The 14,177-nt window shown below is 37.0% G+C and overlaps 1 protein-coding gene across 1 annotated transcript; it reads left to right on the top strand.

The window, feature by feature from the left end:
• Nucleotides 1-5: 5 nt before the first annotated feature.
• Nucleotides 6-13,551, top strand: LOC136267350 (trafficking protein particle complex subunit 10-like). The gene is made up of 23 exons (XM_066062459.1): nucleotides 6-91; nucleotides 1,047-1,143; nucleotides 1,402-1,549; nucleotides 2,137-2,315; nucleotides 2,864-3,053; nucleotides 3,572-3,781; nucleotides 4,006-4,170; nucleotides 4,219-4,377; nucleotides 5,666-5,771; nucleotides 7,475-7,554; nucleotides 7,690-7,781; nucleotides 9,139-9,279; nucleotides 9,356-9,468; nucleotides 9,705-9,826; nucleotides 9,874-10,275; nucleotides 10,361-10,517; nucleotides 10,564-10,874; nucleotides 11,689-11,795; nucleotides 11,894-12,011; nucleotides 12,060-12,111; nucleotides 12,196-12,272; nucleotides 12,325-12,375; nucleotides 13,015-13,551. The coding sequence occupies exons 1-23, from the start codon at nucleotides 61-63 to the stop codon at nucleotides 13,417-13,419; spliced, it is 3,513 nt and encodes a 1,170-aa protein (XP_065918531.1). The 5' UTR covers nucleotides 6-60; the 3' UTR covers nucleotides 13,420-13,551.
• Nucleotides 13,552-14,177: the final 626 nt, after the last annotated feature.

Here is a 14,177-nt window from a genome sequence, read left to right as displayed (position 1 = left end):
TTTCAAATAACTGAAGGAAATTATCGATCGATTGTGGTATTGATTAATGTTGTACTCGCGATGCCAGGGGATCCACAGCCAGTGATCTATTGTAAGTACTACACTTGTGTGTCTTTAGTTGTGTCTGTAGTAGCTATTTGTCGAGTTCTAGTGGCACCATTCCGTATAATTTATTAAATTTAATCAATCACCACTTAGTTCGTATGCACGTGTGTTTTCGTCTATATTCTTGTAGTTTTTGTGTGTAGTTGTATGTATTTTGTGTATGTGTGTGCTCCAGTGCAACATAACGGTCAATATATTTAAATGGAATCATCATAGATGTAAATTGACGCTCATGCAGCTCGATGGGCACAACCATAGATAGTAGAGAGAGTCCCCTATAGACCTTGTGCATTCTAAGGCGTGGTCAGGCAAAAACCGGAAAAAGTTACTACGGTTTCAAGTTTCATGATAGTTTACGAGAAAAGTGAGGGCAAAGGTATGGAGCATTCTATTACAAAAAAACCTTCCCTAAGCAGAATAATTTGCCATGCCACAAGTTTATTATGTACTTTTACCTAGTAAATTTATACCAACGCTACTCTATCAATACAAGTCCTCCATATTAGCACTAAAAAGCTTCCCAGGAATAGAATACATACGTATTTTGCCCTCAAAAAATGACGGAAGCATTATTTTGATGATGTAATAAAGTGCCACGCCTTAATGTGCACATGGTCTATATAATTGGCACAACTAGACCATTTACGAAATAAACAGCAGTGTATGTACTACTATGTAATCTTAATTGCAGTGTGATTCAGTAGGATTTTATTATATAGTTTACCAGTTGATATGTATAAAAAGCATTGTGGTGTCTGCAACAAGTCAACTTGAATAGAATAGAGTGACAAAAAGCCAGCACAAAGAACTGGCCACTTGTGCCTCTGTGTACAGTTCACTCGGTGCATACCCTTTACATAGTCAGATCATGGCAATGCATGAGCCACTTGTTGTACAGTGTAGAGTTTCTGATGCTATTTATCAATCATCACTGTTAATAGGTAATGGTAACAAGAAGTTGTTTGATGTGGTGATCAAACAGGAACTACAGGAGAGACTTGTTGGCTTACACAAGGCATCCACTGCTACTCCTACCAAGTTAGTACTGAAATATTTATATATTGCGAATATGTACATGTGGAACTTCTCCCAGAAGGTTCTTTGTATAAAAGGAGGCCTTTGTGTAAATAGCAATTTTAGTCCCAACATTACTGAGATCACTTCTGTATTGCGGCTAAACCTTTTGTCCCAACAGTGTCCATTGTAAAGAGTTACACTTTTAACCACTGTGGTATTGACATACAAGTACATGTGTATTTCTGTGGTATATTGCTTGTACTGCTGTTTTGATCACAGATCAGATGATGGTGTTGCTACTACCTCGTTCAGTCCAATATGTCGAGGTTTCAACTTCATCTCTCATGACAGTATCCCAGAAGAGGAGCAGGAATGGATGACCTTTTACACTGATCCATGTCTGCATCTCTACTGGACTGACTGTTGTGTGAGTTGCATAGGATACCGCATGTGGTAGACATAGCAGTGTACATGACACAGTAGTGTATATATACCACAGTACTGTTGATGATACCAACATATACTATATAGAGGGAAACTTTGGTGGGGGTAAACTTTGGTGAATAGCAAGCTAAATTGCATTTGGCGAAATAAACTTTGGCGAATTCAAGCCCATGCAATCCATAGCTATTCTCAAGTGTTACAAGTAATTGGCAGGTTAAACTTTGGCGAATTTGTAGTGAATCATTAAATTCACCAAAGTTTTTCCCTCCCAAAGTTTCCCTCGATACGGTAATACTCTTGGCATATGTTATGAAAACATTACAGGGCTTCTGGTCAACTGCTGTTTTTTATGCTAACCTTAAAGGAGTAGTTTGAGTGTTCTTTCTTTGCTATGTAATGTGCACATTGCATCTTTTTTAAAAACACCAGTCTGTTGGAGAAAGCATACATGTATGTGTTATTATGTTTTTGTCTGCACTGAACTGAATTGAAACTAAGTATATATGAATTACATGGAATTATGAAAGCTAACAATTCTAATGTAAGAGTGTATTGTTACAATTACTCCAGGATCAAGAAGAGTACAGGACACGGGTGAAGCCAGACATCACCTCTTGGATAGAGTCAGTGGAGAAGGTGTACAGCTCTGTCAACTGGTTGATAGTCTACTGTATTACCAAGGAGACGAGGAGCAAGAAGAAACAACTTGGGGAGAAGATCAAAAATGATTTTTGCACTAAGCCCGAACAGTAAGATTGATATACAGTACTGTAACACTGTAGTTTCCTGAAGGTTACTGTTTTATCTTAAGATATGCCTAGTTTCTGTTATGAGCACAAAATATAGGATTCTTTTTGGTAGGTATCTTGGGATGTGGAATACTGTGTTTGATTGTGTAAGCTTACCTATTTTGCCTAACATAACTGAGCTATTTATGCTGGCCTCAAGCTTTTTGCAGTGCCAACCTTCTCTATGGAAGTTTCTCCCACCATAATTTAGTGAGCTTTAACAGTAGGTACACTGTTAATGAAATAATCTACCTTTCTTTTGAGAGGTGCTATTCCATTCTCCAGACTTTTTAATAGGCTAATAAGTCAATGTATTAAAAAATAAAACTCTCTAAGCATGTGACTTCAGCAGAATATCTCTTTTTGAACAACACCCCTAATTGTGGACAACATGAATTAATCCCTGGATTAAGGATGCATTTTCTATTAATTGCCCAATTATTAGAATAGTTTCAGTTCATGTTTCATTCTATACAATACACATCCTATACTTATCTTTCTGTCTTCAGGTACAGTATGTTGAAGCTGTTTTCATCTGAACCGTCACGTGTACAGGAGTCATGGCACACATTGGTGATGAAGATCAACAATTTGTCATTTGCCACCTTCCAGAGGAACATGCAGCCCCACATTGATGAAGTGACCAAAATGGATGGAAATTGTAGCAGTAATGAAACCTACCAGTTCTTTCTTACAAAAGTAATGCATACCACCATAATACTGCATAGTGTGAGATATCTCATGTGTATCAGAAGTATGCATGTGTGAGGGGGAGGGGGGGGGCTAGTTTGGCTTCTATGTACTACATACATACATACATACATACATACATACATACATACATACATACATACATACATACATACATACATACATACATACATACATACATACATACATACATACATACATACATACATACATACATACATACATACATACATACATACATACATACATACATATACCATAGCTTTGTGTGAGAAAATCTCTACAAATTCCAGCCAAAGTAGTACAGGTTTTTCCCTTTATATGTATGTCTTTTTGTTTCACTATTTTTAGCAGATTGATCCAGTCCTTAATTTCAAATACACTAGCACCTAGAGTTAATAATGTAACTCTTTCAGCAGAGGCACACTATGACTGCAACAATTATTTATCTGTGAAAATGCAGTTCATTTATTTGTATAAATATTTATATTCTATTTGCCCTCCAGCTTGACATTGCCATTGGCTATGAGATGTGTTCACAATATGACATAGCACTTTTGTTGTATGATGAACTACACTTGTTGTTGGAGCAGACGATGATGAAACATGCCTCAGAGACTCGTTCCCAACATCCACACTGGCTGAAGAAAATGTTGTCTAGCTGGTATCAGAATTGGGACTGTCCTGATTTGATGCACACAGAAAAGGCTTGGAAGGTCAGCGAGTGATTTGTGTTAAAACTATGTGATGGATAGTTTGAGCATTTGTTCCGGGTATCAAGTAGCATTCACTTTACTCATAAATCTTGTTTAGTTTATCTTTGTGAAATTTGAATAATGAAGACAGTAAATAGCATGTGATTCATGGATGGCCACTTTTTTATTACCAATATATGTTTGTTATGTATGTTAGTTGCGTGTTGTCTTGTTGTCTCTTATAGTATCTGGTGTTGATCCACTCCTGCTCAGCCCCTCTGATCACCATTAGAACATTTCTCTTCATGAGGGTGGCAAGCTTGTTGAACGTGTTGGGTCGTGGCTGGTTACTTACTGATCGTGCTCTAGAAGTACTCCACTCCACTGCCAGGGAAACCAGAGCACTAAAAGTACAAAGACTATTCCTTCAACTGATACATTAATATCTTTCTATATAGTTTAATTATCCTGACGGCACATTTGAGGCATGGGCGTATATGACATGCATGGAGACAGTGTCAGCCATTTTAAACCAAGTTAGCCAGGTAACATTTAAAGACATGACATCTTCATTGTTGCTGATCCGTGCCAGCCTCTGGGAATATGGAGTAAAGAAGGTAATCTGGTACTTACACTTTACCATGTTCAGTTGTCTTGTATAAAGAGTTATTATCCAAGCTTCTGGTTTAGTCACTGAAGAATTCTATGTGATTAGTTTAGTATGGTCATCATTGTTTTGTTATCTGTTCCTGTTACATCCTCATCACATTTTAGGCAGCTAGCACTAAATATAAATTATTTGACTATACATATCACATGAAAGCACTGTTCTGTGATAGAGGGAGGTACTAGAATGATGTAGTGAAACACATTATAGTATGTACACATTGAGCTGAATCCTCAAAAACATTTAATAACTTATGGATGCAATTACACATGAGCTTGAAATTTGGCACACTTGTAGTACTGCTAGACCCGCTAAAAATATTTCAAAAACTTTTTGTTCAAAAGTCTGATGTAACATTTACGGTCAATCAGAATTTTCACAATACATTTCCTATGGGGAAGCCACAAAAGTACAGTGTCCATTGTAGTGTTTTCCTGAATTGCAATGAAGCCAAACTGTATGTCTCTGTTGCTGTCACCATTAACTATCTGGTTGGCTGAAATATTTACTCTCTTGAGAAAAAATCCACTTTTAATTTTTAGCTGTTTTTTCAGGATCCAGCGCAACTTGTACATACTATAGCTGTGTGCATAAACAATCAGAAATGTAACTAAAAGGTTGTAGCCCCTCCACTCTCGTTTTACACCTTGCGCTGTTCAAGATGGAGATACTTTAATAGAGCTGTCATATACTCTAATAAAACAGTCAAGTATGGCCAAATGTAATATCAACAGTGTTGGCACAGTCAGTTACTTTTTAAATGTAACTTGTTACATATTAAATATTATTTACAACTGAACTATTTAGTTACAATTACATATTTATTCTTATAACCCCTATACCGCATCACAATGTCTTAAAGTGGTGTTGGCAATAGCCTGCTAGCATACGGTTGTGCTAAACACAAATTCAGGGCCAGTAATATGGCCTTGCTTGTACTGTATGTCTTTCTCTCTCATTGCCTCAATCAATAATTGCTTTCAATCAATCTCATTTCAGTAATTATGGCAGGTAACTACTATATTTGTACAACTAGCAGTATGGTCATGACAGTTGACTGTTGTATTAGAGTATTTTAGGTTAAGTCCATGTTTGTGTTGTGTCTGCATCTTCTCAAACTTTAAGTAACAAGTTTACTCTGGATAAAACACTTCAAATAATATTTCTACATAACCCATTGTCCATATAGAGAACAATTCTACAGAATGTGCTACTGAGATTATGTTTTAATACTATAGTTATATAAGCTTGGAGAGATATGCCAATTAGTGCCCACCAGCAATGCTCCTGATGAAAACCAGATCAACAGGATCACATCAGGAATAACACAACAACCATCCTGTGGTATGTTGCTAGTGTAGCCATTAGTGATTTACTCCATAACATTTATTCAAGCACTTACCTTAATTGTATTTGTTATTTTTGAACTTCTTTGTACTGATTCTATTGAAATATTTATTTATATGTATTCCAACCTGCCAATCCATACTCTTGAGATTTTCACCCTTGAAACAGCTAATCATGTCAAAAATGGCCTCATAACAACAAATTAATACAATACACATACACTAAACAATGTACACATTGCAGAACACGCAAATAAACTCTCCTCCCAATTTGGTCCCCCATCTGTGACAAACAGGGGAATGAAACAAAGTAAGTCTAAGACTAGTACCTTTTATAACTGGTGGTTGTCTGTTGTAAAGACTAAAACCCACGATCATTTTGTGAATGTACTACTATATAAGTAATGAGAGAAAGTTATGAAATTGGTTGTAATACAGATATTTTTTGGAGGCTTCAAGAAGCTTATTGGGCAAGCTAGCATAAAACAAGCTCCTAAGAATCGTGAATACGCAATATAACATCTAGGTCCCCACTAGTTTTCTGTGACCCCTTTGATGTGCTTGCACTGTATTGCATCATTGAACTTCATATCTGCTATGTAACACTGAGAAGAAAATGTCCAATATATACCATGCAACCTCATCTTGTGAGAGTGTGAGTGATTAAATAACTCACTAATTAAAGGGCGTGACACCCATTTCACTCGTGAGTATACATCCCATTTTTTTCTGGGATAAATACTCACGAGCGAAATGAGTGCCATGCCCTTTAATTAGTGAGTTTTTAAATTTATTTATTTATTTATTAAGGCTTTACAGCACAAGTGCTGAAGGTCTGTAGGACACCTGGTCCTACTGCCTTAATCACTTGTGCTCTCACGAGATGACTGGTACTGTAGCTGCAAGTGTGACATGTTTCATCTGTCTTGAATTTCAAATCCTTTCTTTGTATTTAATTCTTTTGTTACATAATCGTGACTGGTAAATCCATGCATGCCGCATCAAAGGACATAATCGTGTCACACATAAAGCAAATTTTGCATGTGAATGCATGCCCCAACTATTAATGAATGAAAGCTAAATGGTCATTTTGTGTTACCTAAAAGCAAAGAGCAGCACAGTAAATGCCCCTACAATCCAGTCACTATGGAAATTACGGATGGTTTCCATTGTAAACATGATAGTCAGCACAAACACCCACATGGTGATGGAGAAAAAATGAGTGGACAATTAAAGGTATCACTATCTCCATGATGCATCCACTGTAGCTACTGCAGTAGTGCAAAAGGTATGTATGTCTTTGGCCTAGCAAACAGCTAGCAGTGAAGAAACCAAACCCATAGTATTCACCATAGTCAAGTTATGCTTGGCTGAAGACATTAGTCAGACAGTTAGTCAGTCAGTAGAAAATTTACATTTGGTAGGATCAAGAGTTCATAATAGAAGAATATGAACTCTTGGTAGGATGAAACAAAGAAGATCATGTATAGCTACTAGTGGATATTTAATCCATGCTCAGTCAATAATATAGAAGTAGGGCTAGTATACACGTACATAATCTTTCTTCTTTTAATGCTTTTATTTCTATCAAATAAATTTTCCTTTTATTTTTTGTAATAACATAATTCACTTTTAGTGAACCAGTGTATATCTTAGTTACACCAGACACTACAGTACTGATTGTAAATATCTTTCATACAGCAGGTGGGGATTCTGAAGATCAAGGTCGGTTACTAGTGGCAACACTGATGTCCAAACAGCAGTTCACTTCAAAATACTTGGTAATTTGATTACATGTATGTGTTGAAAATTGCCATGTAGAACCAGTGTTAGTGTCCAATATATCAGTGCGTCATAGAAAGACTTTTTTACCAATTAAACACATATACTAGTATACATGTTCTTTGTTGTTATAGGAATTAGGAGAGATGGTGATTGGTGCATTTAAGCATGCTGGCAGGAAGAGGACTGCTTGTAGTGTTGGACTAGATATAGCTAAGTTCCACGTGTAAGTAAGCGGCTACATATAGACATATTGTAGCTGCTATTTACATGCATATGTGTATAAGAGCATATTCTCCCTCCCTCACAACCTTAAAGGGGTTTTCTACCCACGTAGAAAAATGTTGAGACATTCTGATATACATATATTATTCAATCTGTATTGTGAGTGGTACATAAAGGTTCAGTGTTACAGATCAAGATATCCACTGAGCGTATACAGATTCAGGCTATATAATGACCAAACAGTAACACAGGCAAGCTTTATTTATTGGTACTCTTTGTATATAAAATCTGTTGTGGCTCCAACTGAACAACTTGTGGCATTTTTCATGTGACTGATCATTGAGCAGTATTGTATATGGATGATATAAACTAGTTATCTTCTTTGTACTCTCATGTGCATGTGTGCTATCTAAGCACCAAATGATCAAGATAATAGAGCAGCCATATAACCTAATTTGTAGCTGCTCCTACAATTTTCTTCCTTTTCTCTTCTTCAAAATATACATACATGTTAGCAGTGATCTGTTTCTAAGTAGATACACTTCAGCCAACCTGGCGCCAAACAAGATGTCATGTTATTTTATTTAAAAAAAGACTCACAGTGGTGCCATAATTTGTTGGCCTAACATCGACAACACATCATAATTCTCTTTCCCATTCAATAGTTTCCTACCTTGCAGCTATTATCAGTTGACCATGGCCTAGAAGACCAGCTTGATGTACACAGTGTTATACAGTAGTTTGTGCCTTACAAGGTTATTCACAATATATTCAGACACCAGCCAGTTTTCTCATCATTTTAGGTAGGTTTTTGATAAGGTGCAAGTACCCTACGACAGGTAATTTTGATAGAAAGAAAAGTTGACAAATCTACATTTTATGAATTAACTGTTGACAAAAATCACAAAATCATTGTTCAGATGCTTATTGGAATTTGAAAATATGAGAATTGATGAATTTAACTAATTTGTCAAATTCATTCAGTTTTTTTTTCATGATAATATTATGCATGTTTTGGTGGTTGAGGGGTCAAATGTAGCTAAATAAGGGCAAGCAATAGAGTGTCATCAAATGTGGTAGGCTATCCAAGTCCACTAATTCTACCAGTGCAGACAGAAAATTAGTATGTGCAGGTTTACTGGTAGAGAAGGATCTATAAAGCTATGCTGTGTGAAAAAGGGCATGATCTCTCATAAATCCCAGGGTTAAATGTCCATTCAGTGCTGATGGGCTAATCTGCATTTTTACAATGACTGCATTGTTAGCTTCACTGCAGCCATTCTTTGCTGGCATTTCTGAGTGTAGTGAAATGATATCATAAAATATGTGGTTGTGTTCTTATCACTTACAATATATAGGGAGTTGGGACTGATAGAAGAGGCTGAACGTCTTCTCAGTGACATGTGTTCACTGTACTCCCCTGAGAACTGGACAATATTTTCAGCCAATGCCATATCTTTATTGGCCAAGTGTCAAAAAACTCTACACTTGGATTCCAAGTATCCTTAACAGGCACTACTGTATTACTCTTACATGATTTTGGTCAAGTCAGGTCACACTTCTTAACCTATTTAGATATTTACTGTCTTGCCTGTCACTTGCTGTGTTACCCCAAGGAGTGGGAACATCACATGATCCTCATCAATGTTTGGATGAAATAGTGGAGCTGTCAAAATCAATCAGTCAAGGTGAATATAAACACCTTCGATAGGATACATGTGTGTCTAATTTTGTAAGGTGGATGCATGGCTTATCTAGAAAGCATTTTTACCTTGACACAAGTGTATAAGCAAGTACGTAGCTTGCATAAACTTGTCAATAAGTAACTCCAAGTTCTGTATTGTATAATCAAAGATCGTTTTGAACCATCCATCAATGGTTTACTTTATTTTTCTAAGTTTATTCAAATCAATTTCTGTAATAGAAAATGGAGTGCTAGACTGGAACCCACTATTTTCAATTATTAAAGTAATTCCTGATAATTCTGAATACATGATTGAAAACACTGTTACTATGACAATCAACCTGCAATACAATGGACAAAAGGTATGTATGTTTCCCTCTTGTTGGATGATTATGTGTATTATTCCTAGGACTTGATAGTGGACAGCTTGTCTCTCCTATTAAGGACGTCAATCAAGTCACTACTTCAGTCACCTGAAATTGGTCCTGGTCAGTCAATTTGTGGTGAAATAGATCGTCCCAAGACACCGGATGATAACGAACAATCGCACTTTACAATCGGAGCAGAGAAACTTGATGATTTAGACATCAATGGAGATTATAGTAACTGTTCAGACTATAGGCCACTGTGTGATGTACAGGCTCATGTGAGGAGGACACTGAGTGAGACATTCTCATCTTATTCACTGGATCGGGCCTCACTTGGAAGAGATGCTGCTTTTGATGAGGAAAGTGATGAGCCAGATTTTGTGATCTCCTCTAACAAAATTGTCCTACATCCTGGTGAAAATGTCCTCCAACTCTCTGGAGAGGTACTGTACACACACCCTATCATACATACTGTTAAACCTGTGTTAAAGCTCTATTTCATGCTATATTTTTTTGTGTTTTCCTTAGCCGGTAACATCTGGCCAATACTATGGTAGGAAACTCACTTTGAAAGTTGGACAGCTTTCTTTCATCACTATGGTAACCAGTGCCCATTGGAATAAAGGTGTCCCGGTACTGCTAAAACCAGTGGACATCTCATTTGATCTAGAACCTACTTTAGGAGGTGGTTGTATTTTAACATGTTCATTTGTTATATAATTTTGTTGTAGACTTCTATGCTGGAGTAAAGCAAAAGTGTAAGATAACAATTTCGACTGGTCGAGAAGACATCATTCCACAAGATGGTGTACTGAGACTTTCCTCCAATACAGGAATCAAGTTTGTTCCAAAGCCAGATTCCAAAGAACACTTGTCAGAATTAAATCTGACACTTCCTACAGTAGATAAGTGTTCTGATTGGTCAGAATATGTGACAGTGTACTCTCCATCTGTGTACAAGGAGCCCAAGTTACTATTAGTGGGTGGAGATGATGATTTTGTGTTTCCTGTTGCTTCAAAACCAACTGCTTGGAATCACGAGGTGTGCAACATGTGGTTGATCTTGTGTGTGCACTCGCTCCATACTCATGTAATGTTAGTATCTGAACATCCCCACAATGACACAGAAACAATTATTATTATTATTATTAGAGCAAAACACTTCAAACTAAACTATGAGTAGTGACACTCATGTACCATCAAATAGTCATGACCTCAAAGAAAAGTCAAATCTCAATATTTCAGTAGTAATACCAAGTGCAGTGGAACCCCAGCTATCCAGACCCCACTTATCTGGATTGTTGGTTAACCGACCAACGGAAATGATTGCTCTATTGGAGTAGTGACTGTTCTATTAAGGTAGTCAAAATACAAAAATATCTACCAATGTTCTTTATGCTATTTTAAACTCATTTATGCACAGTTTCAGAGATATACATTTTTCAGACTTATGGACCACCCATGGTCCCAAGGAGTTCAGATAACTGAGGTTCCACTGTATTTTAATGCCCTAACTGCTATGTTAAGAACAACACAATGTGTGTCATCACTATCTAGCTAAGAATTGCTACTTCTTGTGGATGTGAACAGTGCTAATCACTCTTTTGTACATAATAGTCCAACTTTTTAATGGTGATATATAGCAAGTGCAAAATCCTTACAAATGTATGTACCATGAAGCAGAAAGTAAAACTAGCAGAAAAAATGAAGCTGTAGCTGATTCTGAAAGACAATGTATAGTCATAGTTTATTGTAAAAGTGCAAAATTAATTTTTTCCTTAACAGTATACGTACAATGTAAGCATGTATACTGACATAATTTATTCACATTACAATGACCTCTTATTGATGTCTAGGTGGTGATCCATTGTCAATGGCTGATGCCCATCCATGTGGCAACTTTATCTGTGACTTCTCCAGAACCACTGAGTGTGAACCATCAGATTTATTGTACACCTGACAGGTAGGCTGTACGCTAATATTGGTTGTGCTGTTATTGTGATGCCCTATTACATACACAGTACATTCAGGACAGCTTCACTATTAATTGTGTTGTTATAGGTCGTTTCTTCAGTTCTCAGTTACTAGTCACTGGCCACAAGGTGTGAAGCTTTGTGAAGAGCAGCTCTCTATTCCAAATGGTGCCTCTTCAGAAGCAATACAAGTCCCAGTACCTGAAGTAAGTGTACTGTAAAATGTAGTGTATGCACTTTAAATTTCTTTCTAGATTATGTCAAACGAAGAAAATTTTTCATATTTATGGGAGATACAAAGATCAGGTATGTGCGGTGTTTCTCCTTGCACACATGTACTTACTCTGTTGTACATTAATAAGACCATAGTGCTAATTTGTTCCCTTGTAGATTTAACTGTTAATGAGCCACTAAACAGTAAATGTTCCTTTGATCTCAGTAGTCAGCTGATCATGGATAATGACATGGTACAGTGGTGTTGTGTTAATACAGTGAGTAACAGGTCTTGTTTTGTTATAGGGACACTTGTCTGTCAATCACAGCTATCCTTTCACACTTCCTGCAGTGTCGGTATGTAAAATAACGTGTTCCCATGATTGTGTACTTCTATATGTTCTTGTGTTTCATGGATGTTAGTTTTAAGTGCAAAGTGCTACACACATTTGTTTCATATGGTGTGGTTACAAGATGGTATGTACCTATGCCACTTGGGGTACAACAACATAGCAGATTATAACAGTTGGCCACTGTACATTCTCCAGCCATTTAATTTATAGATTACCTACTGGACTTGGAAGAGGATGCCAACCATTTTTCACAGGCAAAGATTGATATACTCTAATAGAACATTCAGCTACTCTAATAGAGCAGTCACAGAGCTTGTTAAAAGAATGCACCTAAAAAAAACTTATGCCATCAACTAAGGGATCCAACTTTTCTGTTTAGGCACCACTGTGTAACTTATCACTGCATGTGGCATATTATACTTCAGTATTAAAGTGCATGTGTGGTGCACAATTCAGCTTTGTATTTAGGCTGCTGAAATAGTTTTGTATATCAAATAGCTATCAGTTGCAATCTCAAATCCCTAGAGGCATGCCCTCAACTTGGCATGCTGCACGTGATCTTCATGCAATGTCAGATCAACTTTGACCCTGATCTGACATTAATGAATGACTGGAATTACCACTTTACCTGTATATCACACAGGCCTTGTACTGTATAGAATGTACAGTGGAGTCAGTTTCTGGTCGAGGTGTGACAGAGAACAACTTGTGCCAGTTAAAGGTTGTTGTCAGATGTTGTTCACCATTGGGAACTGATTGTCCCAACAAGTTCCACTATTCCATCCTACATGACTCATACTGGCGTGTGCTAGAGGGTGTGAGTGGAACAGCTTTAGTGGAGAACGCCAGAACTGTCTACATTAACGTTGATGTTGTGCCTCAAATGTATGGAGAATTGCCTCTTCCCATAGTCGATATCACAGAACATTCTAGACGACGTCCTTCATTTAAGGGAAGCAGACAAGAGGATGTGTTTGTACCTGTGGACAAGTCACTGGTGTATAACTCATCTCGTGGAATGAGAGTGTGTGTTTATAGTGAATCATGACAACTTCCCTGATAGGACCACTATATATATACTATGCACTGTATATTATTATATTACATGTGATAATCATGATATTATGTACGTATGTACCTGTTTGGTACACAAAATTATTGGACTGAAATTGTAGATTAATCGTGAGTATACTATTAAGACACAATTACTGTATACTCTGAATGTAACAGTAATGGACAAATTTCATAATAATGAAAAAATTGACCATTGCCCCTAGCAACCTAAATTTTACATTATTTGCAGCTGTTGATGTCTTAAGTCACCTCTCCAAGTTTTAAAAATATAGCATATATAAGTCATGAGATATGACATTTTGAAGTTGTAATTTTCCCATACATTGTCAATGAGAGGGGCAACAGTTGCCCCTTCTTGCATGGTAATCACACAAATCATGGAATTTAAAGGATGTCATATCTTTCTACAACTGGCAGGAGCAACTACTCTAAGTGTCTTATCCTTGGCTATATAGTATAAAACTCCCTCCTTGAGAGTAAAACTATCTTGAGACAACACGATCTCCTTTGCTTCCTTATCCTCACTTGGCAATTCCCTCTTCTCCAGATAAATAATAATCTGTTTTACCTTTGGGTCTGCTCTCTGTAATTCATGTATGGTGGTAGTTTCACAATCCTGTACTTGGGGAAGAGCTGCCACAATACCAAAAGAAACATCATCACACTCCTTAGACTTACCAGGAAGGGGATACCTTGATAAAGCATCCGCACTAACATTGGGCTTCCCTGCCC

The sequence above is a fragment of the Dysidea avara genome, chromosome 9, assembly GCF_963678975.1.
Source record: "Dysidea avara chromosome 9, odDysAvar1.4, whole genome shotgun sequence".
NCBI lineage: Eukaryota > Metazoa > Porifera > Demospongiae > Dictyoceratida > Dysideidae > Dysidea > Dysidea avara.
This window is presented reverse-complemented; position numbering and strand designations above follow the sequence as displayed.

Coding starts and splice junctions, on each gene's coding strand:
- LOC136267350 (XM_066062459.1), top strand. CDS start 61: ATGCCAGGGGATCCACAGCCAGTGATCTATT. Junction 10,276..10,360: donor TCCTCCAACTCTCTGGAGAG/GTACTGTACACA, acceptor TGTTTTCCTTAG/CCGGTAACATCTGGCCAATA. Junction 11,796..11,893: donor ATTTATTGTACACCTGACAG/GTAGGCTGTACG, acceptor GTGTTGTTATAG/GTCGTTTCTTCAGTTCTCAG.